Here is a 25,020-nt window from a genome sequence, read left to right on the forward strand (position 1 = left end):
AATACAGCATGAATTTATCATGAGCATTGCACAGATCAAAGGGTCAAGTTTACCCCAGGACATAGGAGACAAACCAAGAACGCTAACTCTCCCTCCCAACTTAATTATCTGTGACCACTACAGCTTATTCTGAGAGTCAAATGATAGCGAAAAAGGAGCACCAAATGTAGCTCTTCCATGCATGTCACGGCTGCGTCCTGCTCTGGATACATCTGATATGCCCAAGGCTGCATAGTTACGCAAAGTCAGAGAGAAGACAGGATATGGTGTGATGTACAATGAATATATTAAAGTTTGAAAAAAAATTACTTCAAATACCGAGATCACAGAAAACATGAGACTGATCTGAGGCAGAATCTGTGTCAGACACTTTACTCTCCTCCTAAAGCTTTTCCTCTAGTTGTCAGTCTTTCAGTTACTTTAAGATACAATTCTTTCCTCCCCCATTCTTCCCCCACCCCAACATTACAGTCTCCTTGCTGACCCTGCTTTTGGCTAAATACTGCAGAAGCAGACATGTCTTATGACAGAGGCAGAACACATAGTCTGGCAGGACCAGCTGTTGTTTTCCAGAATTATCAAGGAGCTATTCCTCCCTTAAATATACTTACATTATATGCATTATTACTATTACCTATGGCAAAGAAGTGAACACTACAAATTGCCTTGGCTAGCTGTTCTCTACCTTCATGGCATGGTGGGGGTGTTTCAGGCTCCAAGTTGCTTGGCAACCTCCTTTTGTGCATGTGTTTTATGAATTCATTCACCTTTGAATCAGAGATGATCAGAGATGATTGGGGAGATGAATATGGGTACAGAGTGCCCAGCTCTGGTGCAGCTTTACATCCTACTATTACTGGTCCCCGTCTGTAGTGACTTACCTGCATTCACTGGTGTGCCTGCATATTTACCCTGACTTCCTTTAGGTCCTTGTTCACACAAGTCCTGTATCAAGTCACTCCACTACATTTCCCAGAATAGTGCCAGGACTAGGCCTATCGCCACATAGGTCATTCTCGTCACTAGGGCATCCTAGTTGCCCCTTGAGAAATTTGATCCATGAATCCCTGTAGTCCTCTGGAATGAACTCTTGTGTCCTGAGAGCTGCTGGAATCACTATTCCAGTCCACACAGCACCTCAACCACTTATTTTTTATCTCTGCAATGCAAGGCATCTGCTTGCTACTTAAGATCAGACAGTTAAAAATGTTAAACATTAGCCATTAGTGACATCAGAAATATTTTATTTCATCATGATATTTTCATCATCAGGACTTCTTCACACAAATAGATCAGAAATAGGTATAGAAAGTTCTCTCTTGCCTTCTCCATTACTGACAGTCTTAGAACTTTTAAGAACAGAATAATATAATTACTGGGATTTCTTTCTTAAATAATTATCTTCCAAAGCTCCTCTATTATCCTTAAGTCTACTGGTTGCAAGCATCCGTGCATGTCTTAGCGTGCCCTTTGAAAGCAGCAAGAAGCAAACAAAATCAGCTCCAAGAATCTTCCCAACAGATTATCTAGGTAGCTGATGTACAGAGCTCCAGATTATCTGTCAAAAGCAGGCAAGGCTCTATCATCCCCTGCTTCCATAACACACACATTAGTCTTAATTTTTTCTATGGCAGCAGGTGATTTCAGATACTCAAGTATTTTGTACTGCCATGTCCTGACCACCAATCCATATGATTTTCAGCCAGCATAGGAAAAACACAGATTGCACTGGAGAAATGGAACACCTCTGAGACATGGCAAGTAGAAAAGATAAATATTTTCAAGTTATGTGCGCTTGTGACTTTAACTTCCTGGGTTCTTCTTATCAGGATAACAACACTGGGCTGAGAGAGGAACCGGTCAGTGGCTGCCCAAAAGACTGGAAGACACTGGAGCAGAGATCCATCAAAACAGACTACAATCCTACTCTCATTCAGTATAAACAGAGCAGTGGAATCATTGCACTAAATGTTGCTATGCCTAAAAGAAGATACGGGCAAGGCCATAAGCACAGCAGAGACCTGCAGGATAACTGCTGCACAGGCTGAGTACAGAAATCCATAGAGCTATGAAATCCATGGGCTGTTTTCCGAGAGAAGGATTTCATCTGAAATGAAATCAGGCAGGAGGAGCAGACTGAAAAAGCTTCCATTGTCATAAAAATATCTCCCTGGGTAATCCGCAGTGATGGAAAAAGGAAACTCTGATAATTTATGTGACAGTTTAATGGGATTTTGGTGACACATGATACTTTAGAAAGTATTTGCCCAAATAGGACAGACAGGACTTTAATAAGGCTTCAGCTCCACAACAGCAAATATTCTCACCCTTTACTTTTACATTTCATCCTACATATCCACTACTCACCCATAGCCCATCTATCTCATTTGCAGGGCACATTTCAGTATTGTGAGAGCAACAGCAATTCGGCACTCTCTGGTGACATCCCTGGCCAGAGAGACCTCTAAGTATCTGATCCCTAAAGGGATCAAGCTGACCGTGCACCTACAGGGCAGAGCATCAGAGCTTTGAATTCTGAACCATAAGCTGCCCTCGGGCCACGTCCCCAGCCCTGTGGATGTCCTTAATAGCTTCTCTGCAGAAATTAAGGGTAGCAGATGGACAGGACAGTCTGCAGCAGGAATCACTTGCAGTGGGGATGCCCCCAGAGTACACTCCACGAGTAAATGGCTTTCACACTGAGCAATGCCTGAAACCCATGCTTTTTGTTTATGAGAGACAGCCTTTACCCCAGTGTAATACCCCCATGCCCTTCACTGCCATCACTTTGAGAACAGGCACAGCAGCAAAAGGAACTGCTTACAGTACTAAACCAGGGTGAAGCCAGGGTTAATGGGATGAAACTTCACAGAGGAACATTTAGGTTGAATATCACTGAATTATATTGAAGAGTCTCCCCTGTGGAGAGGTAGAAGTTAACATTAAAAATATGTTGCCCAGAGCACTAGAAGCCATTCTGTACATAACAATCTTGCAGTAGCTGGGGACAGAGATAACCCAACATGCTTTTATTTTCTTTCTTATTTCTATGGATCCACTTCTGAAGCCCTTACTTTTCTAGAATAGCTCCTTGTAGAATCTGGACAGGAGAGGAATGGTCAAAAGCTGTGTGAAGACCTCAGTGTTTTGCCCAGTCTGTTACCACAGGAGGCAAAGATCAACTTGGGACCCACAACTGGGTCTGTTATCCCTAAAATGGGCATGGAAAATAAAGCACCTGTCAACATTTCTCTCACCATAGGGAATAACAGCCAAATTTCACAGCAGAAAACTTACTTTCCTGTTTAGTTCTTCAAGCAATTCTGTTCTACTGAAGATGAATTCTGTAGTAAAGAGCAGCTTTTTGCCTGTACAGAACAGAAATTTAAACCCCACCTAATGCCACCTGCATCATAAAGTAATGCTCATTCTTAAACAAGGGTTGTGTCTTTAAGAGGTACAGATCCATCTCTGTCTCTGACTTGAGGTCTTCCTCAGGGAACGGCTTGTAAGAAATAAAATATATTGAAAGGAAGTGCAATCAGAGCATCCCATTATCAAAGGGATAAAATATCAATTTTTGTCAAGATAAAAAGCATTGCAGATTGTCTCTGATGGGAAAAAATAAATTCTTGGTCTTCACTTGATTTGATATTTATCACTCCACTGCTCAGAAATATCCTAGCAGGGAATGTTTCTTAAAAATATTATCATGTATTTCTCCTGCAGTTAGCAAGCTATGAGGGTTTTAACTTGTGTGCTTTGGTACACATGAAAAACTCACAGGAAGGGAGAAAAAGGAAAGAAAACAGTCTACAAAATGCACCTTCTAATACTTCATTGTGTCAACATCTTCTTAATAATGAACCTTTTGCCAATTCACCTCATTTATGGCATCACTAAATTGATTCTTACCTCACCGCTGTTCTAGAACTGTCTTGCCTAGAGCTGATCCCAAAAGGAATTCTCTCTTTCCACATACAAGAGACATAAGGAAAACCCCTCAAAATTGGTCTTCCAATTTTGAACAATGAATCTTGTCTTGATAGCAAGTTCTTAGATGAACTCCCCACATAGTTGAGCAAAAGAATGCAAGTAATGGAACAACATAAAAGGTCTTTCAGTGAGATGATCACGACAACAAAACTGGCGTCAGCACAATGATCTTGCAGAATGACATAAGCAACACCATTTTTCATCTTCTAGATGATGTGATGTATGTAACACGCACAAAGGGTTTGACTGAACTGGAAACGTTTAGCACTACAGAGATGTGGAAATAAGATCTTTAAACAGACTATCCTACTGTCCATCCATGATTGGTGCAGATCCCTGCATCCATCAGCCTTGACAAGAAGCTTACTTCTACATAAATAGTTTTATCTTGATAAAGAACTAAGTGGGATGCACTAACACTTTGTGTCTAAAACGTGATAAATGAAACTTCATCACCCCCCCCCCGAAATGTTTAGGACAACTGATATCAGTAACTGGTTTAATATTAGTGGCTAGTTCTAACATCTATTCCCCTGCTGCCAAACAGCAACCTAGAAATATTAGCGTTTTAACAGCTTGTTTTCAAACCCTCAGACCATGGGCTCTCAGTAGTTGTTTAGGCCATAAGTTCATACCACAAGCAATTCCATACCACAAGCAAGTTTGACTACTGATATACCCTAAGGATGAACAGAGAATTGGGATCCCATGGCATAATCAGAACCTCAGAATACTCGACAGAAAGATAGGCAGATCAAAATGTGCCACTGCAATAAAATAGATAACACGAGGAAGTTTCGACCAGTACATGGTAAGACACTGAGCAGTCACCATCTAAGGTCAGAAAGTTCTTCCCTTCGGATGCTTGTGAAGTGATTTCTAATGAATCATGTCTTTCTACATCAATCACTATAGGGAGCTGAATGTCAAGCTAGGAAGACTACTAGTCTGAGGAAAATTGTTTCTTCTTAGGAATAAGATGGTAGAAAAGCTAGGCAAAGGAACATTTTTTTTCCCTTTCTCCCAAAAGTTACAACAAAACACAGAAAAAAAAAGGTATTCATGAATAAAGGAGTCAGGCTGCAGAACAGCCTTGGCAGTATCAGAAGGCAAACTAATAGAAGTAAACACGTAACGTCCAGGATTCAGTTGCTTTTCCTTTCACACTACACCACGTATCACTGCAAAAGTGGGAGTTTTCACACAAAAGATGTTTTTGTTATTTAATTCATAGTTTAAGTGATATACAATTTATTTTAGAATTCTCTAGAAATTTCTTTTTGTCAATTAATTTAATAACATGAGTGATCAGTTTGAATTTCTGACACGTACTACAGACTAGCTTCAGGAAGCTGATACTGCGTAACAAGTTACTTCAGTCAAGGTGCCTTCCTGCATTTTCAGACCGACATTTCCCTAGCAGAACTCTTCCAGCTCATGTTGCCAACAAATCCTAACATTGTTGCTCAGTCATTCTTTACAGCACCATCGGATCCCTAGGATGAGTTCCTCTTTTACTTGACATGAAGCGCTCACGCTGAAACCATTATATTTCAGAGCATTCACTACCACTTCATCTTCTGCTCTATAAACTATCAGAATGCTTTTAAAAGAATCACTTATTTAAATAAAAGAAAATCCCTGCAAATCATGGTCATGACAGGCTAATGGCAAGCATTGCAAAGATGAATCATCGTCCTTCTATATCTAACAAAGCTTCTTACACCAATACACTGTTTGCAAAAGTATAAACACTTCTACCTAATGCTTTCTAACTGCAAGAATATGAGTAACAATATTCACCTGTCATCTAACATCCCCATGAACCTCAAAATCAAAAGGTCTCCTAAAATTATTTTTGTTTTCTCTATTAGTTAGCATGCTTCCTTCATGGATGAAGAAACCAACTACTCAGTCTCACTGCCTGTTTGGAATACAAATTCATTTCAGAGCTTGCATGTATTAGATGCATGCTTTAATTTGATTTATTTTATTTGATTTCTATTAAATTACTTTTGAGGCAGGTTAGCAGATGGCCTCATGGGGAGCATCTTACCAGCATTACCCTGTGTGCAAACAGCAATTATTTTATCTGGGCTGAGCCCAATTTCAAGTCACATCTTGATAAGCTAACAAATAAGGTCGTAGTATCTGCATTCCAAGTGATATCCCAACTGGTGGGAAAGATGCTTGACAAGCTCGAAGGTGGGTTCTGGGAGCGTTCTGATTAAAAGGGTATGATGTAAAGGAAATTAAGCAGCAAGTCACCTTGCTGAGTGTTGATTGAGCTGTGATGAGCAGGAGCTTTGTTTCAAGTCTATCTACAGACATTCTACATAGCTCGCAGGCCCATCAGCTATGTCAGCAGAGAGACTGTATGTCACAACATTTATTGCTCATTCATGGTTAGTAAGTGCTAAACATGGGCAGAATATAGAGAGTGGGGGCACCAAGACTCCGGAGTCCTTCACGTGTCTCTTGCTTATTCTTTTGACTTTGGCTAGTTGCTCTTTGTGCAGAACAATTCCTGTGTGTTGGATTATGCTTCACGGTGACCCTCTTGCTGTATTTTCACCCTTTCAAAATGTTTGACAAAGCCATCACAGGAGTTTGGCATCTGGAAGCTATGACAGACACTATATGACCTGATTCATAAAACATAACTAAACAGCTTGGGCTGCCAGAGGGCAGGATTTATAGGATTGTGTGTTTCAAGAACAGCCTTCGATGCCTGCTCTACTGAATGCACTTTCCCTCTCTGCTGCAATACAAATTCCCAAGCTGCATTAGGGTGACCTGCAACACTGAAATGACAAAGCAGATGAGACACTAATCTTGTTAGAGTCTACCCTGCCTACTGCTGGTCAAGAAGGGGAAAGGAACGACCTTGGCACTGGCTGCACCTTTTACACCAGGTTACAAGGGTAGGGAACGCTATAAAAAATAAGACATAATTTTTCAGAAATTACTCCAGGACAGCAAACACAAAAAAAAAAAAAGTCACAGATAATTTCTGCTGTGTTATCCACTACTGCCTCATTTTTACAATGAAAGTCTCCCTGCATCTTTATTTCCTGTAGATGCAGCCTTACCAATGATGTAATTAAGGACTTCCTGCCCTCTCATCCATCCACCTTTTTTCTTCATTTTCACTTCAGTCACAGTCTTCAGGTAGGTGCTTATGGTGGTACCTAAAGGTCCTTTGGAAAACTTGTCAAAGCCTGATGCCAGCAAAAATAAATTCCATCTCACTCATTAGCTTCTGAAAGACTTCACACATTTCAAGCATATTCTAGTTTAACAACACAGGGTTTTAAAGAACAATCAAATTGCCAAAGGATAACATACGTATCAGTCACTGAGTTCAACCTCAGTTTCCAAAGTCCCAGTCATGAAGTATTTTGTGCCATCCATATTCACCTGAGAATTGAATTTCCACAGGAACCATGACTTCAGAGCACTTCCTCCTCTTTTTGCCTTGGTATTTAATCGATCAGTCATGAAAATTAATTGAATCTGGAACCTAAATATCATCAGAATATTCCATCCTCAGTTATGTTAATTGTCTTATACCATGATACTACAGCATGGCTATCAATTTCATACTGAAACCCATCCATGCTTCCCAAAATTAGCAAAAAGAAAAAAAAAAGTCTAGAACATTTGGAAAAGACACACAAGACAATTCCATAATGCCTTTTCATGTTTCCCCGAGTCATCCACAAGTCCTTACTTATCTGTGGGTCAAGATATACCTCCAACCCCATTCTGACTTGTTCATTCACTCACACTTACCACCAGTTCACCCCACCAGATTTTTAACACAAAATACAGCTTATTTCTCCTAACACCTTGTCCATTTCAGAGACAGAAACATCAGGCTAAGCAAGCAAATCTTCAAAACAGTTTGTTAAACAACTTTAATGAAGACAGAAGATAAAAAGCTTGTAAAAAATTACCAAGTGGCAGAGAAATTACTCCCCTCTGCTCCAGCCACAACTAAGTAGTACGACAATTGCAATTGAGAGAGAAAATTGAATTCTAAATGCGCTGGTGATTTGATAGATATAATTTTCTGAGTGTTACTGAGAAAATGCCTTCTCTGGGAAAGAGTTAAGATCTGGAACAAGTCCTGTTGGTTCTGGGACCTGATTCCATTATGCAAACTTCATTAACGTAAAGGTAAGATGGAGTGGAGAGAAAAGGCATGGAACATCTCTAGGATGCCTTAAGAAAAATTGTTCTGACAGGACTATAAGAGTCCTATATATATATTTGGGAGGCCTGCTTACACATATAACAGGTAACTGGTGACTTCAAAATTCAACAGTTTCCTGTGTTGTTTTTTTCTTTTTCCCCTTCCCCTCCTCTCTTCTAGAATAGAAGACCAGGGAAACAGGAGACACACTAACCAGTATTTTTCTTCTGCTACTCAGTTCTGCAAAGTCATGTAACAAAATGAAGCAGTAGAAATTGCAGAAAAAGAAGAGCAACCTAAAATGAGTGAAAGGCCTGATGCATCTAGTTTTGTCAGCTAGAAACTGATATCCATCAGCCACATAAAAAAACATTCTGAAAAGATACCCTTCAAGTTCAGCTCTCTACAAACACTGGTGCACTTTGCAGCATCTACCATGTCACTTGTCAACTAGTTGATCTTATCAGCACATTTACAGTCTGAACATAGCAGCTGTCTCTTCTTGTTTACTGGCAATTTCTATTTCTGCATTAGAAACAGTTGGTCAAGCTCAGAGAGCTAACAAGTTTCTCTGATGTAGAGATGGACAAATCCTCTCATTAACTGAAGAGTATTTTAAAAATCATTACGGCGTATTTTCAGTCTTATTTCGTTTTATATATAACTGCAGCCCATTAACTGCAAATTTCTTCTACAATCTGTCAGTTACAAGCAACAAGAAGTGTCAGCCAGTGGCGTCTGCAAAACTATGAGTTTCAATATACTGCTGTACTTATTTTACTGAGATAAGATTGGCCGTATCAGTCACATAGAAATGATCCTGTTCTAGAATTAGAGAAATGAAACTCAGTTAAACAGATCAAATAGAAACCTACAGAGAAGCTCGCAGCAAAACCAATTTACACGTAAAAATTACAAATAGCAGGTGTTCAGTATTACAGATACCACAACAAGGGAAAGCCAAACACACACCATGTATTGCAAAAATGTCTCCTCACCCACTAAGGCTCTCTGGTATATTAATACTAGGATCAGTACAAAGGAATACCATCCACTATGTTTCATGAGTGTAGAACTGCTTGCACGAACACAGGCAGAGTAGCGGAAGAACCTGCTTGCAGCTCTGGCAAACAAGTAGTAAAGCTGCTCCATACAATCCAAACACCACCAGTAATTTATAATACATGACTGGCTAGGTCAGCCTTTATTAGACAGAAACACATAGCTCTTAACGTGAAATCCAGAAATTGGAACACTGTTTTCCAGAAAGTTTACAAAGCCTTGAGATATTATTTTTTTGTTTAAAAAAGTTTATTTTGTTTAAAGTGAGTTTAAAAAACATTTCTTTTGTTCAAAGTAAGCTGCAATAGGCAGTCTGTTTAAAACAGCCAAGATTTAAAGGGTAAAGATGAAAACAGCATGAAAGTTATGACGACACCCACAGTGTTTCCCAGTGGTCTGCCTGCTCTGTATATTGAAGAAGTGTTTGCCTTTGCATGGCAGAAGCCTATGGTTATAGAGTGAAAAATGCAAGATTCACTGGATTATGAGAGAACATCTAAGAGTAGCAGGTTCCTCTGGAAGCAGGGTGTGCTATTTTTTCTGCCACAGCCTAGCAATTCTTTCCACAGTTTGTGCCAGACTTAACCATCTTCCCCTAACCTACCTCTGAGTTCCCAAACCAACAGCAATAGTTTACTAGGAGAGTAGCAGAGCCCACACTTTGCCCACTCTGTCCAATCTTATTACTGAGTCCAGGTCAAAGAATAGTGTGTTCCCATGAGATCATCAGACATCAAAAAGCAATGTATATCTAGCTCGATCTGCAATCACAGCATCTGGGCCAGAGAAGAAAAAAATACTGGAGACAAACACAGTTCTCTATGACAGCAAGCACACGTATTTGAGCCAGTTCATACCTATGCTACGCTCAGTGAGCTTTCCAGCTATGGATTACTCCTTTTCACAAGAGCAACCTGCCAACTGACCTGCCCTTCACTCCCTGACTACAGCTTGCCTGGTACTTAGCAATGAGGAGGTACAACCAAACAGAAAGGAGGACAATTGGTCACTGTGACAGCTCAGCAGCTCATCTCCTTTTCTTAGAGGAACACTTCTTAATTGCCTTACAGAGAGCAGACAGAAAAGAACATTATATACACAGGCAATACTTCTACCACTACAAAACTCCAGTTTCTTACCTTACAGCAAGTCTCCACATCAGCAGCCACGAGGACCTCTTACTGGTTTTTAAGGACAAAACATGCTCCACAAACTACCATACCATCCATAACTTCAGCAGGAATCTGAAATCTGCAGGCAACTGATTTATCACAGGTGTGCAGCAGCAAACCCAACTACCTCCAGGCCAACCCACTTTACCCTGCATCAGGAGGTGCTCTAGAGCCTATAAGTGGTGAAAAAAAATAACCTGTGCAGTAAGACACATAACTAATTGGGTGACATTGTGACCAGCTGGAAGAAATCCCTCCCTGACCTCTGCTTTACCTTGAGGCATAAGCATTAGCTCTTCACCCCTTCTAAGCATATTGCTTATAACAATATTCAGTCTGCAGTCAATCTGACCCTAAAATTATGTCCTTCCTCACAGAGCCTCTCTCTGTCATGTTGAGAACAAATTTAACTCAATTCGAATGCTTCCCTGGCTAATTTATACGGTACCACATTGACCTTTTAGCGTATGCCCAACAGTACCATATGTGACTGGAATTTATAGCTGGAGAGGGAAAATGTGCAGCTCACTGAAACACATTTGTTGTGTGTTGTGTTTTTTTTTTTCTTCATGCCATGATTTGAAGTTGATAACAGAAGCCTAGTAGCCGTTCAATGCTCGTTCACCATTTCAGGGAGTAAAAGCTGTCTGGAGGCTCTGCTGGGCTGTATTTCAATACCTCTACCAGATATACAGATTGACCATTGGAAGCACGGCATCTGCAAGTGTTTCTGAAGCCTTTGCCCCTAAGGGAGAGATGATGAATTATTTTTTCCCCTTTCTATGAAGGTGAGAATTTCGACAACCTATTACGTGATAGAAGCTTGTAACTCCGCTGCAGCAAGGCTGGGACACTGGGGTGTTGTGAGACAGGTGTGTTCCAAACAGCTGTCTATAAATTTGTGAAGCAATATAAGAAATACGCGTGAACTCCCCCAAACCTTTTCCAGTTTCATTCAGAATTTTCAATGCCTTATATCAAAAATACAAGTCGTGCTATGCACCTGCGAGAAGGCACCTCTGAGGCATTTAAAAACAAATCACTAATGAAAATAATTATGACAAACAGTTATGTAGTGATTTCGATTTTCAAGATGTTTAATTCATTAACATTTCAGAAAGGGCTCTGATACACTGGAAGAATGGGGCATAGACAGTGCTAAGAGCTACTGATATTCTAGCCCAAGTCTGTGCCAACAAAGAAGACATTGCTAACTCATATTGTAGAAAACGCTGCTGTTAATCACAATATTTATCCTCTGGAAAGGACATGGAAAGGATATGCAAAGGTTACAAGTCTCTTAGGACAAAGATGAGACTTATAATTCAAACAAAGAAAGGCAATAGAACAAAAATTATAGAAAGGGAAGAAAACTGCATAGCACAATCCACTAAGAAGAGAACTTAGAACAAATCTCCAAATTTCAGAATGAAGGTTCTTTTAAAAAAAAAATTAAAAAACCATGACACACACCACTACTGTGAAAAACTACAGACGAATGAAGAAGAGCCATAGCAGCACAAATTATCTCATTTCAGATGGCTGTCTCTCTAGCATGCACAAAGGGTGGGAAAGAGAGATTACACTATTTGCTTTCTCCTTTTGCAAATAACATTGCTAGTTGCTTATGCTCCAAGACACGTTTTTCAGGATCCTCAGTTCAGTGTTTTCTGTGCTCTGCTTGCTGTCTCGACCATTGGATTCAATATGTTAATAGGCATTTTGCCAAACTCACAGAAGGCTGACCGCAGCATCAGTGCTGTGCTAGTTGAGTGAGTCCCACCGAATGCTGGAGGTCAAAGAACAACTGATACATTATGAAAAACACTGGCCTCAGTCCGCAGACAGCCCCAAATCTATCTCACAAATTTCATGTTCCACTCAACCAGCTTCCACCTTTATGGTAGCAGACTGAATATTCAAACAGGAACACATTTTTGCAGAAATTTGTCTGTAAATAGAACACCGTTCAGGGCATTGCAATGGGCTGCCACGTTGTTATGACTGGGATATCAGAAAAAAAATAGAGAAAGGATGTTTCAAATTGAAAGACAATCTTGAGAAATTTAGAGCACACTGCCAGTGTTACATATCTAGAGAGCTTTACTTTGGCTTTAGATGCCTGACAAACTATCTATTCAAGCAGAAAAAGTTCATATTCACAATTCTGTAACTATTTAGCATTGCAGAATACATGACATTTTTATTCATCCATTCTTTACTGCATTAAAACAGAATCACAGTTTTCACTACAGCTGACTTCTTGTCACCAAAAACAAAGTGTTTGGTACAAAGCAAGAGAGAAGCCAGCACCTCCACAAATTAGGAGTAAATCTTCAACTCAAGGGAATTTGCAGATTAAAAAAATCACTACTGCAGACATAAGAATCAAGCAAAAATGTTTTGTTTTTCCCTTCCACAGTTTGCTATAATCTTCTCATTCAATTTCTATACACAATAAAATCTGTTCGTTTTTAAATATAATCACAAGTAAGGAATAGAAATAGCAAAGGAGGTGAAAGAAAAAAAGCAGAAAAGATTCCATAAATGATGTACTTTAAGGAAGTGTAATGCTTGTGGACTTTTCTGCATAAAATTGCAATTTGGATCACTTTAAGTACCTAAGCAGGCAGAAAGACAATCTGAGACAGTATCCTCTGTTCAGATTCAGTGGAAATGCCATATAATAGAAGTCCTCTACTTCAGGCCCTGAAGTATTGGTTTCTTTCCTGAGACTTTCATCAGTAGTAGCAACAGTGCTTTTTGTTGTATGACACTTGCTATGTAGAAATGCAATTATAATCATAGAATGGTTTGGGTTGAAAGGGACCTTAAAGATCATCTAGTTGCAAGCCCCTTGCCGTGGGCAAGAGCACCTACCACTAGAGGAATATTCCACTATTATAAAAGCATATTCATCCTTTCCACAGAAACCACTGAGCATCCAGACAGAAATATTGGAAACTGGATTGCTCTATGAATAGTTGGCAAACAGGTGTGACCTAAGAGCTCGGCAGCATTGGCTATGCTGTGTGTATGTGTGTTGGAGAAGGTACAGAATGCAATGCCATTAAGAGAACAACAGATGTGCTTGCCATTGTGAACTGTTTCCAACAAGCACAATGCCAGGTTAGCACTTCAGCTGAATTGCTACAGGCAGTTCTTCTGACTGCTTGAAAGATCATTACTAATCAAAGCAGGTCATTCTGCCTCCCTACTTCAGCATTGTTAGATGAGAGCTTCCTTTAAAGAGTGCATTTTCCTTTTGGGTGGGCTAACTCCAATAAGGCATTGATCTAATTTGATCCCCGTTTCATTAGGAGATCTGTCATCTCCAGCTTTAAAAAAGTTATTCAAGAGAACAGAGCATGAGTTTTTCATAATTAACATGCAACACTGGTTGCTGCCATGCAGGCAGCAGGCACAGTTATTATAACTTGAAGTCAATAATTCATAAACTATAATGCATTATTAATCAATTATCGAGGCCTGAATTACATTTAACGAGATTAAGCTGATTGGAGCACTAAGCTATTTGAATCATATTGATTTAATCAATGGGCTTAATTAAACTGTGTACATTTTCCACATGATCATTATTTCCCAGTATCCTGCACAAGTGGCCTTTGCAATTCACATCCTTTGCTGTTCTTTGTTCAGGAATTGTTCTCTGCTGCAAATTACATTTAAAGGTAAAGGAGTTTGTTCCTTTTTGAGAAAAGATCAAAGCTGCAAAGCAACCATGTAACTAGCTAATACAAGCCAACCAAGAAATGTTAGAATATTTCTCCCAGCAACTGTGTCTTTTTGACCCCTTATGCTTAAGAGGAGACCAAGTAAACACACCTCATTAGCTTCACTTTATCCCTCATTCTAGTTCTAGGAGCAACTGGAGATTTGAAGGGCAGAAGCATCCTTCCATTCCTTATTCCAAAAATATTACTCTTTTCATCTTTAGAAACATACTCAGGCAGAAAATGTGTCCCAACTCCCATAAAGATTACATTTTGGTAAAGGAGGTGTCATTGTCTCTTCATAATAATACCCATAATGGTTTCCCCAGCCTTGCATGAAGAGGACATGTGATGACTGAAAAGCAACTCAAAGCGAAAGCAGTTACAGATGTAAATCTATTTGCTAGTGTCATATTTTGTTTAATTTTCCTCACTACTGCTGCTAGTTAGCTAGGACATTCAGCTCTGTAACACTGCACAAACTGCTGTAAGGACGCTCATCAGGTGCATAGGGGAAATACTCGTAACACACTGCATGATCAGTATTATTAATGGGAGTCACAACAGTACAACCAGCCATGAGGAGAGCTTTCCAATTACTTCCTTTGCGATACCGTAACCTGGGACTGCCCCATTCCACTCTGCAGAAGTGACAAAGTTCCTGTATTCTCAGTGGATGCAGGATTAACCCCCACGGCGATATAAGATGTTCATGCCTTTGAGCTGAGAAGGCAGTAATGATGGTGGTCATCAGCCAGGGGCATGCTACTGTACAAACAGAACAATAGAAATCTTCAGTCCTTAAGGAATTCCTTTCTCACTCTGTTTGTTATCCCCTTATGTTAGGCACCATGCCAGTTGGTGCTACTATACACCTCTTCAGTTATATCTTCCCCTTCCCCTTCTCTACCTAAAGAAGAGTGCTAACGCACCCACACCACGTCAGTGCACAGCCAAGGAAACACCTCCTGAGGAATGCACACATAGCAAGCTCAGAACAGTAGTGCAGTGTAAACAGGCCTTCTCCGATCACTCCTTTTGCATTTGGTGATTTCAGTTCAGTCACTCTTAACATTGACAATGTATTGGTGTGCTCTTTCTTTACAGAATAGAATTTCATCATCACCCACGCATGACTGGCTAGATGTTTTACCTACACTTTGAAGAGTCAATCTGTCCATTTACTCTGCCATTCATAATAGTATCCTACGGCCTGCAAGGGCTTGTCAGCTGGCAGATCACTTTCATTATCCTTCACAGTCTTATCGGCTCCTGCTTCCTGCAGTAAAAGAACCAGTTTTCAGCTTTGCTTTCCCAGTCGTTTAATTAGGCTTAGAAGCTCAGGGTCGTAGATTATGGAAAATGCCGCTGTACCCACTTTATTTCTGATTTGCCTTCATATTTATACTGACTACTTCAGGTTATTAGTTCTCTTACAGTCATAATTAAGCATCACTTGTCACTGAATGAATAGAAAGAGGTAAAGAATCATTCCATCATCGCTATGGGTATCTTGTAAGCATGAAGTTAAGCCTTCATATTTTAAACATTTTAATGCCTCAGTTGTACAATGCTATGCACACAGATCAGCTGTTCCAGCTACAGAAAATCTTTCATTAAAGCACAGTTCTTTTCTAAAAGAGAGTCAATGTGCATTACCATGTTCATCATCTCCTGGAGACTACTGACTTAGTTCATTTAATCTGCCTAGAAAATATACATTTGTTCTACCTGCCAAGCTGATAAACTCTGTTTTTGGTGTGAAAGATGAACTGGAATCTGACAGATTCTTGTACCAGATTCTAGTCACAAACCACTCTTCGCTGTGACAAGCACACTGTTTTATTTTACACTAGGCCAAGCATACCTCATTGCTAAAAAATGGCACCTGCACAAGACACGTAAGAAACCATGATAAGATTAAGCACTAACTGAAAATTTGCAATTGTCTGTATCCATTAAAAAATGGAGCATGTAAGTCAAGAACCAGGAATAGTAGAGGTCTCTCAGGAATAAGAGAGATCTTTCTGTTGAACATAGGTTAACTGCAGTGAAAAACTCTCTGCCAGAGAGGTTTGGTAGAACACAGACACATAATGCACATTTGAATACATAACACTGTGAATTAAGGGTTTATTAAGTACACACATGATGTTAACACTGTCTTCATGGAGCTATGTATGGTAAGCCCAAGAAAATCAGAGCTTTACAAGCTCCAATTAACTTCATTAAACAGTGACTCAGCACCAATATTTGAAGCTTCGTTGTTCTTGCTGGTTCTGCATTTAAGAACACTTCTGAAAGATGTGGAGAATTGCTCTCTTGGGAAGTCCCTCTCATCAGGCAATGTCTAAGGTTAGACCTGATACAGCCACAAGCAAAGTCGCCAAAGAGTAAATGCCTACCCAGCCATTCTTTCCATTCTCCAACTTCTCTCATTTTCAAAGATTCACAAGTTGTGATTCAATATCTAAGGCAGGCATGGTGTACTGGCTCACCACACTCATGGGAGCTTGCAGAAAGCTGTTTTAGTTTTATTTTATGTTTTAAATAATTCTGAGAAGAGCTACAGTCTTCTGAAGAAAAGTTCTGTACGTAATATGGAAGGCCAAATTTGCAGAGTGTAACTCTGTGAGAAGGAAAAAGGAAGAGGAAGGAGGAATATGGAAAACAGATAACAACAAACTGATTAAGTCTGAAGAGAAGTTGTTGTGCTGTTTGTATCTGAGATGTATGACAGCGATACAAAACAAAGGGAGTCAAAGAGTACCTGGCTCATTTCTTTCTCTCCTCATATCAGTTTCAGAATTGATCATTTAATAAAAATAATTCAGTACACCACCATCACATAAACAGGAGATAGAGAGGAATGAGAAAGGAGCTTACATGGATATCAAAGCCTCACATAAACTACGCATAATGAAGAAAAACAGCAGCCCATTTTTCTTCCCTTTAGTATGCAGTGAATGTGCAGCTCCTGTCAGCGTGCACGGCTTGTGCTTCCTATTAACAAGGTGCACATTAATAAATTTAACTCAGACAAATTTAACCATCCTAGGGCCACATTAATCAAAAGCCTGACAAGACCAATCTGAAAGAGTCAAGCGAGGAAAATAAAGCACAGCTGACACAGAAGATGCCATGCCCTCATCATCCCTGGGTCGCTCCCACTCTATCAGCACCTCCAGTAGTGCAATAACTCCTCCTCACCGAGCTCCTAGCAGGAGTATCACGGTCTCCTCCCAGCACTCCTCACCCAATGCCTCTTCATCAGTGATGTTTCCCACTCCTCATGCAGCTATACTAGAGAAGGATTTAGCGTATTAAAAGTACAATCACGAGAAACGGCTATGAAGCCCTGAAAAGCTTTGTATTTTACCTGCGCCACTGGTATTATTGAAAACAACCTTTCAAGGTGCGGATTAACAAATGTACAAAGCAGAAATAACAAATTTGATAGGAGAGTAAAATGGCTATAGCTCATGAGAACTATGAATTGTACAGAACCCTGGAAACAGAAGGAAAGAATGAGGGCTATCAATTTTTATTCATCACCCATGTGCCAAGTTTCCCAATGCTGGAGCTCCACATCACTTCTCAAGCTGAAATGCATATGCATGGACACTGTACAAAGCAATGAGAGTTACTGCTAGGGAAGTCTCCATCCTTTGATTCCCTCACAGTTGTTGCTTTTGAGTTATGTTTTCAGCCTGGAAAATATTGACAAACAGGCCCCTCCATCAGCCAACCCACTTCATAGAGAGAAGGGCATGTCGTACAAGATGAGGAAGCTAAGAAGCAACTGTTGATCAAAGCCACAAAAAGCAGCACAAATTAAGCTAAATGCGTCCCCCAAAGCCATAATTATCCAAGCTGCTTATACAAAATAAGTATATATGTGATTATTCACATTTGCCTGGAGGCATCCCCACAGCATAAAACACATGGTGCGCTTGCTGTTCTTCCACTTGATAAAACAACAAATATTTTCATCACCTAAGAGTATTGGTGTTTACATTTTTAGTTCTGGAAACTTAAGAGAAAATGTGTTGCCTTTCCTTGACACTGTCTCTCCCCCAAACAATTTTTATTTCAGTTCAGGCAGCTGGGTTTGTACACATTCTGCTTTGATTGAGTTCAACTGGTTCATAGATAGATTTAGGAAGTCAATCTCATTTCCTTGCAAAGCTCCATCAGAAAAGTTTACTGGCACATAATTTCATGGAATTTCAGTCAGAACTACGAGCTTCTACTGAATTCATGTAAGATCACAAACCAGGAGGTATTTCTCTCTCAAAAATAAAGAGGACTTGAGCCACATAACTAGAATTTGAACCCAAATGCTGAATATTACAACATCCTGAGGCATTCAAAATAAGTACCTGTCCAAAATGTTCACAAATCCTTCATGAATCTTTCAGTGAATCTGTACTGAATGAGAATCCAAGCCTCCACTGCTCTGGGATTGCGCAAACCTTGCCTTTACAGACAGGTTAGTGACTTTTGAAAGCCTGCCAGACACTACTTCAACACTGCAAGATGCATTCTCAGGGGAAAGAGTGCCCCAGAAAAAGGTAATACCTCCTGTCACATTTATTTCATGATACTCCCTAAAAGCAGTGTGACTTTGGGGGGTATGATTTTGCTGGTCAATATTGTGTTGTCATTCCCTCATGACCCTGTACCTCTCAACTGTCACAAATACAGGCTGTAAGTCCTGCATACACAGAGGACAATCATTCTCCCCAGTGTACCACACTTGGTACAATAAGGTTTCAGGTCAAGGACTCCAAGGACTGTAAGATGATATACAGTCTAGCACATTATTACCATATGCAGTTACAGTTCCCTCTGGTGGCTGGCGCCAAAGGTGGAAACGTCCTTAGCTATTCCTGCTTTACCTCCATTGGTACAGGCTGGTGATTTTCTTCCGGAGTTTTTATCCTGATCACTATGTATGCATACCTGCAGATGCTGGCATGTTGTTGGGTTGGTCAGAAAGCAAGACCATTGCTTTCTGTTTTGGAAAATTGATGGTTATTTTTATTATTTTTTTTTTATTATTTTGCAAGTTTCCTATGTCAGAAAAGCAAGACTTTGCATAAAGTCCTATGCAAACCAAACATGCTTAATCCAGTGGTCAGCACATTCACGTATCGTGTGACTGACCCACTCCAAGTCCCTGCTTTGATAAATCCAACCATTACCTTACCTTTCATTTAGCACTCCTATTGGAAAAGCATATTTACCTGGGCTGAAAAACTTGTTCACTGCATGTCTCTTTTGCACGGCTCCAATCCCTAATTCCAATTTACTTCCAGTTGCCCTATTGAGACTGTCTGCCACAAGGTTTAAAAATTGCTGTCAACAGCTAACATCTAACCAGGTGACCATCTGCAGTATGCCAAAGACTTCTTTATATAACCACGCACTCCCACCACTACTCCCACCCGCTGGTTTTCTGTTCTGTAGCATTATCATCATGGAACAAAAGTGCTTAAGGGCAGGAATTCTCTCTTCCTGTTAGGCATGAACAGCACTCACCACAGCCAAACTCCCTAATCGAGTGCTGTATGTGATATTGTAATGTAAATACTACTAATAATAGCAGTGACAATGATCCCATTTTCTCTGACGCTGCCTCCAGTTCCCACCATCAAGGCAGTTTATATGCAAGCATCTTATGAATTCCCATGTAGGCTGTAGTTGGCAACTTTCTGCCATTTTGCTTTAAAATTTCGACCTAGGAAAGTATATTCATGCTCAGAAACATGCTAATTCTAATGTAAATGCTCCCTGAATGAAAACTTACCAACAATTATAAAGAGGTCTGAGTTTAGGATGATTACACTGTAATGTCAGCATAACTGCAGTCACTGTGCAGTAAACCTAAACTAGGAAAGACAGCAATAACTTCCCCCAAACTCTGTTATGTGAGCTTCCTTTTAGTTTACAAATTTGGAATGGGCATTGTGAGGAGTCTGACTTACCATCACATATCCCTGAAAAGAGAATTCTGTGATTAGAAATGTAGTTCATATCACAGAATCTCCTTGGATATATCTAGCCTAATATCTCCATGAGATGATACATATTTGCATAACAAGCTAAGAGATTTAAGGCAATCTAAATTTCCACACTCCCTAGAATTTCTCCACCTGTGTAACAGATACATAAAGAACAGACAAAAAAATATGTTTATGTCTTACTCCAGACTCAGGAAATAAAGTTTCCTCTCTACATCAACCTATATATAGGTAGTCTGACACTTAGACATGAAAGAAAAAGCTAATCCAATGTGATGCTAACCAGAATGTTCTTGTCACTTGCTGTTGGTTACAGAAACTTATATAGCTTAACATCATTAATCGAGGTCACTACAGGTCTAAATCTTTGACTTTCACAATGAAAAATAACTATCTCTAGATATAACATGGTAGCTATTATAGTATAGTTACCACATCATCAGTTAAGACTGACAAAATGCAAGAAGCCATAGTATGTCCAGATGGAGCTACCAGGCATTTTGGAGGATCTGGAATTTGACCAGGACACTTCAATTACTGCACACATCTGGGGAAGAATGCTCTTGTATTTTTTGGGCAAGTTTGAAACTTCAAAATAAATAAATCATTTCAATTTGGAATGTCAACAAGAATAAAAAAAATCTTTCAAGCTTCTTTTTGAATTGGTTACTAGAGCAGTTTCTTGCCATTGGAGATATTTGATACTAAACTTTCTGTTTTGGATTATTAAAGAAAAATTGAAGTAAAGAATGATTTTATGTATCCTCCCTCTGTATAAATCTGTCATTTAAAAGAAGTGTTGTAATTTGCTGTTCTTGATATTTAGTTTTCCTTTTTTTTTTTTTTTCAAAATGAGGAAAGCAAGAAAATCAACATATTCACAAAACAGGTTGTCACTGCCACTCCTTACATTACCACAGTCACCAGCATCTTTTTTAATGCTTCGTTTGGCTACTTACGAAACTGCTCCAAGTCATCACTTTTTTTAGATTCTGGCATGGCAGTGATTGTGAGCAATGGGCATGGATTTCCTCCTAGTGTCTGGCAGAGCGTCTGCTTCCTCCAGTAGACTTTCTTGGGGTTCCTATTTTGTTCCTGACTGTCAAGATGGGCCTGAGAAAAAGCAAGGAAACAGATTTATGAGTTCATGGTCTATAAAAACTGATTTTATTCCACTGTCTCTATGTGATTATTGGTACTAATTTCATCTCTTGCTAATTTACCAGCTTCTCTCTTATGCCAGTTAATAGTATCTCCTTTCACATAGCTTCAGTAAGCATAAGCCTTTCAGAACACAGCCCAGTTCACTGAAGCTGCACGGGTCTATTACTCATGTATCATTTTACCTGAACTCTTCCTAGGTGCTTCTTTTATTAGCAAAAAGGGGTTTCTATGCATACATAAAGTCCAGAAAAGAACTGCATACTCCTTATGTTTTCACAGAGACCACGTAATGTGAGAAAAATTGTCTTTTTTCAGTATTTATAGAACTGACTGGTTAGCTGTCAAGCATATGTCAGTGAGACTCAGGAACAAGTCCAGACCAGAGGCAGTCAAAAAGTTTACATCAAAACAGTTTTGTACAGCCACTAGCGGGGAAAGTGAGTAAGAGCATCTTTCCAAAAAGTTACTTAAAAAGGAGTCATCATCCCCCACCCCCCAAAGTTTATGGTTGTCAGTTTTAATAATTCTTACAAAAAAAAGCTTCTCGAGAAATTTGAGAAAAAGAATTGGCAGCCTAAAAAAAAGAAAGAAATCTTTTTGGAACTAGTTCTAATCGCCTCATTAGACACATAGCCACTCACCACCCACACACCAGATGATGTGCAGTTCTCAGTGGCTCTCTCTCCCTGTTTATGTTGCAATTGCAAGTGGCAATGATACTGTAAAGTAATCTCATTGCAGAGTGTCGCTAACTGTTGTGGAGCACCAGTTGTCTCTAGACTGGAAGAAACAGGTATATTGCAGTATGCACGCTCATCCTAATATAATCTTAACTAAAATGCATGAGTTCACAGAACAGCCTTTACGTTGTAAATTTTTGTGTTTAGAAGTCAGGGGTAAATTTCAGCCAATGTTTAAGGAACAAACTATTTCTATTCCTAAAACCTTGAACTTTACCATCTTTCAGACTGCTTTTCCCAGTGTTTTGAATGAAAACACAGAACTGAAATTTACAGTCATCTGTGTCATAAAATAATTAACATACTGCTCTACAAAGTAAATTAAATTATTAGACCCATTTAAAGATCTCACATAGATACAGAGAACTCAGTATCATCATTTACTTATGCTTCTGGTACCCAGTGAAACTTAATTGGGTATAGCTGCCATAGAGTTTTCAGCTAGATATCTAAACAATTAACGCTATGATGAAAAAATAGATAAATTACTGTTCATAAAATAAATATAATTACTAATGGACAAAAAGTAATGAACTGCAGAGTGCATCCAGTTCAAATAGGATTCCGCAATATGTATTTCCTGTAAACATGCCTGTAACAATTAAACATATACGATATTTAAAAACATTTCCAAATTACTAACTTCATATCCAAGTTTATCTTCTTCCCCAAAGCATTATGTATTTAATTGGGCCCTTGGGCTCCTAATCACTTTTAATTTATTACTGATATGTAAAACCAACATATTCACCAGTGGACAAATGCTTTAAAATAAGATCTAGTGGTGCACAAACCTGATTTAGCTTATACACTGTGGAAATTAAAGTAACATAGAAATGTGCAAATTGCATCACTCAAGACATTTTAAATTAGTCCAAGCAAATAAGCCATTTAGAATTATTAGAGGCAACAATTTTTCTTTGGATAAAGAGCTGGACAGAACAATCTATCAATCTTTTCCACTTATAATTCCCATTTACAAAATTTTATGGTCCTTACTGAGTTTGAGTTCATTTAAACTTTTCCTGGGGCAAAATTTCCTTAAACTTCAATAAGCATTTTATTTGAAGAGGCAGTGAAATACTTCAAGACTTGGTCCTGCAAGTCTAGGAATAACATCTTTTTCTTCTCCATTCAATTCATTCCAGAGTAGGTGAGATATTCAGGGATTCCCAGAGCATACAAATTTTCCAAGTCTCCCTTGCTTTTGTGCCAGCAGAAGATAGAAATCAATAACAGTAAAATAGTGATGAGGCACTGCATCTCCATAATAAAGCATGGTGGTGAATAACTCTACCCAATTCTTCAGTACTACAATTGTAATTGTAATACCCTGCAGACTGCAGTATATATGTGTCTTTAAGGTTATAGGTCAAAACCCACTACTAGGGCATGCTCTCCTCCTCATTGATTCAGAGGAATAGCTGGTGCCCGTAAGCCTGATGAGAAGTGAGCTGGCAGGCATAGCTTGGACTGCGAAGGCCTGATTGGCCTTCTCCCAGCTATTGAAAGCAGTTTCTTTGAACATCCATAATGGGATGTAAAGCAGTTGACAAGAGACTGTTTTTTGAGTGGGAATTAATCTAATCTGGGCTATGCTGGCAGCATGCAAAGCTGCATGGCTACTAAGTGAGAGAGGACAGTCTCCTTAGAAAGCCTGTGTACGCTTTCATACCTGATAATGGCAAACAGGTATCATTGTAAAAATTAGAATAAGCCCATATTTCACCAACCCACACTGTCATTAAATGTCCAGAACTAAAAACAATTTTATTTTTATTTTTTGCCGCGGGTGGAACTGATCTCCAGGAACCTTATGTGTTCATTTTCTGCAATATCTTTCTCAACTTTAACAGTGCGAAAGTCACAAAGCAACTCACAAAACCATTCATTTCCCCTCTTTTATTCTACCTTCCTTTTAGACTTTGGGTTCTCCCAGATCAATCTGAGAAAATGCATTTGATGCATTTCCCAGAATACTCTCCTACCATCCACCCCAGCCAGAAAAGGCTGAAGAAAACAAATTCTTCCCCAGGAAATAAGCTCAGTAAAACTAAATAATACAATTTATGCCTTGGATTCATATTCTTTCAGTTTTCAAATCTACTACACTGGTTTGGGGTGTCACAAATGCCTCCTGACACTCCAGCTGGCACAGATGAAACTGCTGACAAAGAATATTTGAAGAAGGCCTAGCACTGTGCTATTGCTCTACTTGCAGGTGTAGCTCTGAAAGCTAAGCTGCTATCTTCTGGCAGAAGCGGGAGTGGGCAGCCTTCACTTCTTACTTGCCGTTAGCTATAGATGTTTGCTTCTCTCAGGAGGATACTGCAAGCCCAAGCAAATAGAGACGTCTTGGGCTTGCGTTATCTTATGACTGTTATGTTTGCACTCCAGCTCATCCCATGCAGGTTTTTTTTTCTCCTTCAACATTCTGGGCTCCAGAGCTGACAGAGGCTATAGTTGCAAGTAAGGCATTGAGAGCATCATGATAGTTAAATAGCTGCTTGTGAGAACAGACCTCTATGCTATCACAAAGACCTCTCATGTCCAAGCATCTCCAATCTATCAGGCCTATCAGTTTATTTAGATAGACACATCAGCATTACCATCATTGTGGAGTAGGTGTAGGGGTAATGGTAGGCCAGATAGCAGACATCATCTTTGTGAGGGAACTTGATACTGAAGGTGAGTGTGTAGTAATATTTTCCTCTCATGCCTCCTCCTGCAGCTGCACTGCAGCGGTAGTGGTTTCTGAAGAGAAAGAGGGGAAAGTGGAGAGTTATCACTTTCAGATGCATATTTGGAGTAGCCGTGAAAGAACAAAGCATTCAGAAAACTGTCCACCCTGAATGAGTTTTCACCTTGTACTGAAGATGGGCTCTAAACTCATCCCATTGTTGGATAAAGTCTGGAAAGGACACGTGT

At 39.5% G+C, this 25,020-nt stretch overlaps 1 protein-coding gene across 1 annotated transcript in view; it reads right to left on the reverse strand.

Annotated features, from left to right (window-relative positions):
- Positions 1-25,020, reverse strand: part of AGBL1 (AGBL carboxypeptidase 1) — a 330,445-nt gene that overhangs the window by 186,599 nt on the left and 118,826 nt on the right. The window contains exons 17-18 of the mRNA XM_080607077.1: positions 24,702-24,846; positions 21,148-21,301 (exon numbers count right to left, since the gene is read on the reverse strand). Coding sequence (XP_080463203.1) covers positions 21,148-21,301; positions 24,702-24,846 — 299 coding nt within the window. The remainder of the gene's footprint in view (positions 1-21,147; positions 21,302-24,701; positions 24,847-25,020) is intronic.

The sequence above is a fragment of the Anser brachyrhynchus genome (assembly GCF_964034855.1).
Source record: "Anser brachyrhynchus genome assembly, chromosome: 11".
NCBI lineage: Eukaryota > Metazoa > Chordata > Aves > Anseriformes > Anatidae > Anser > Anser brachyrhynchus.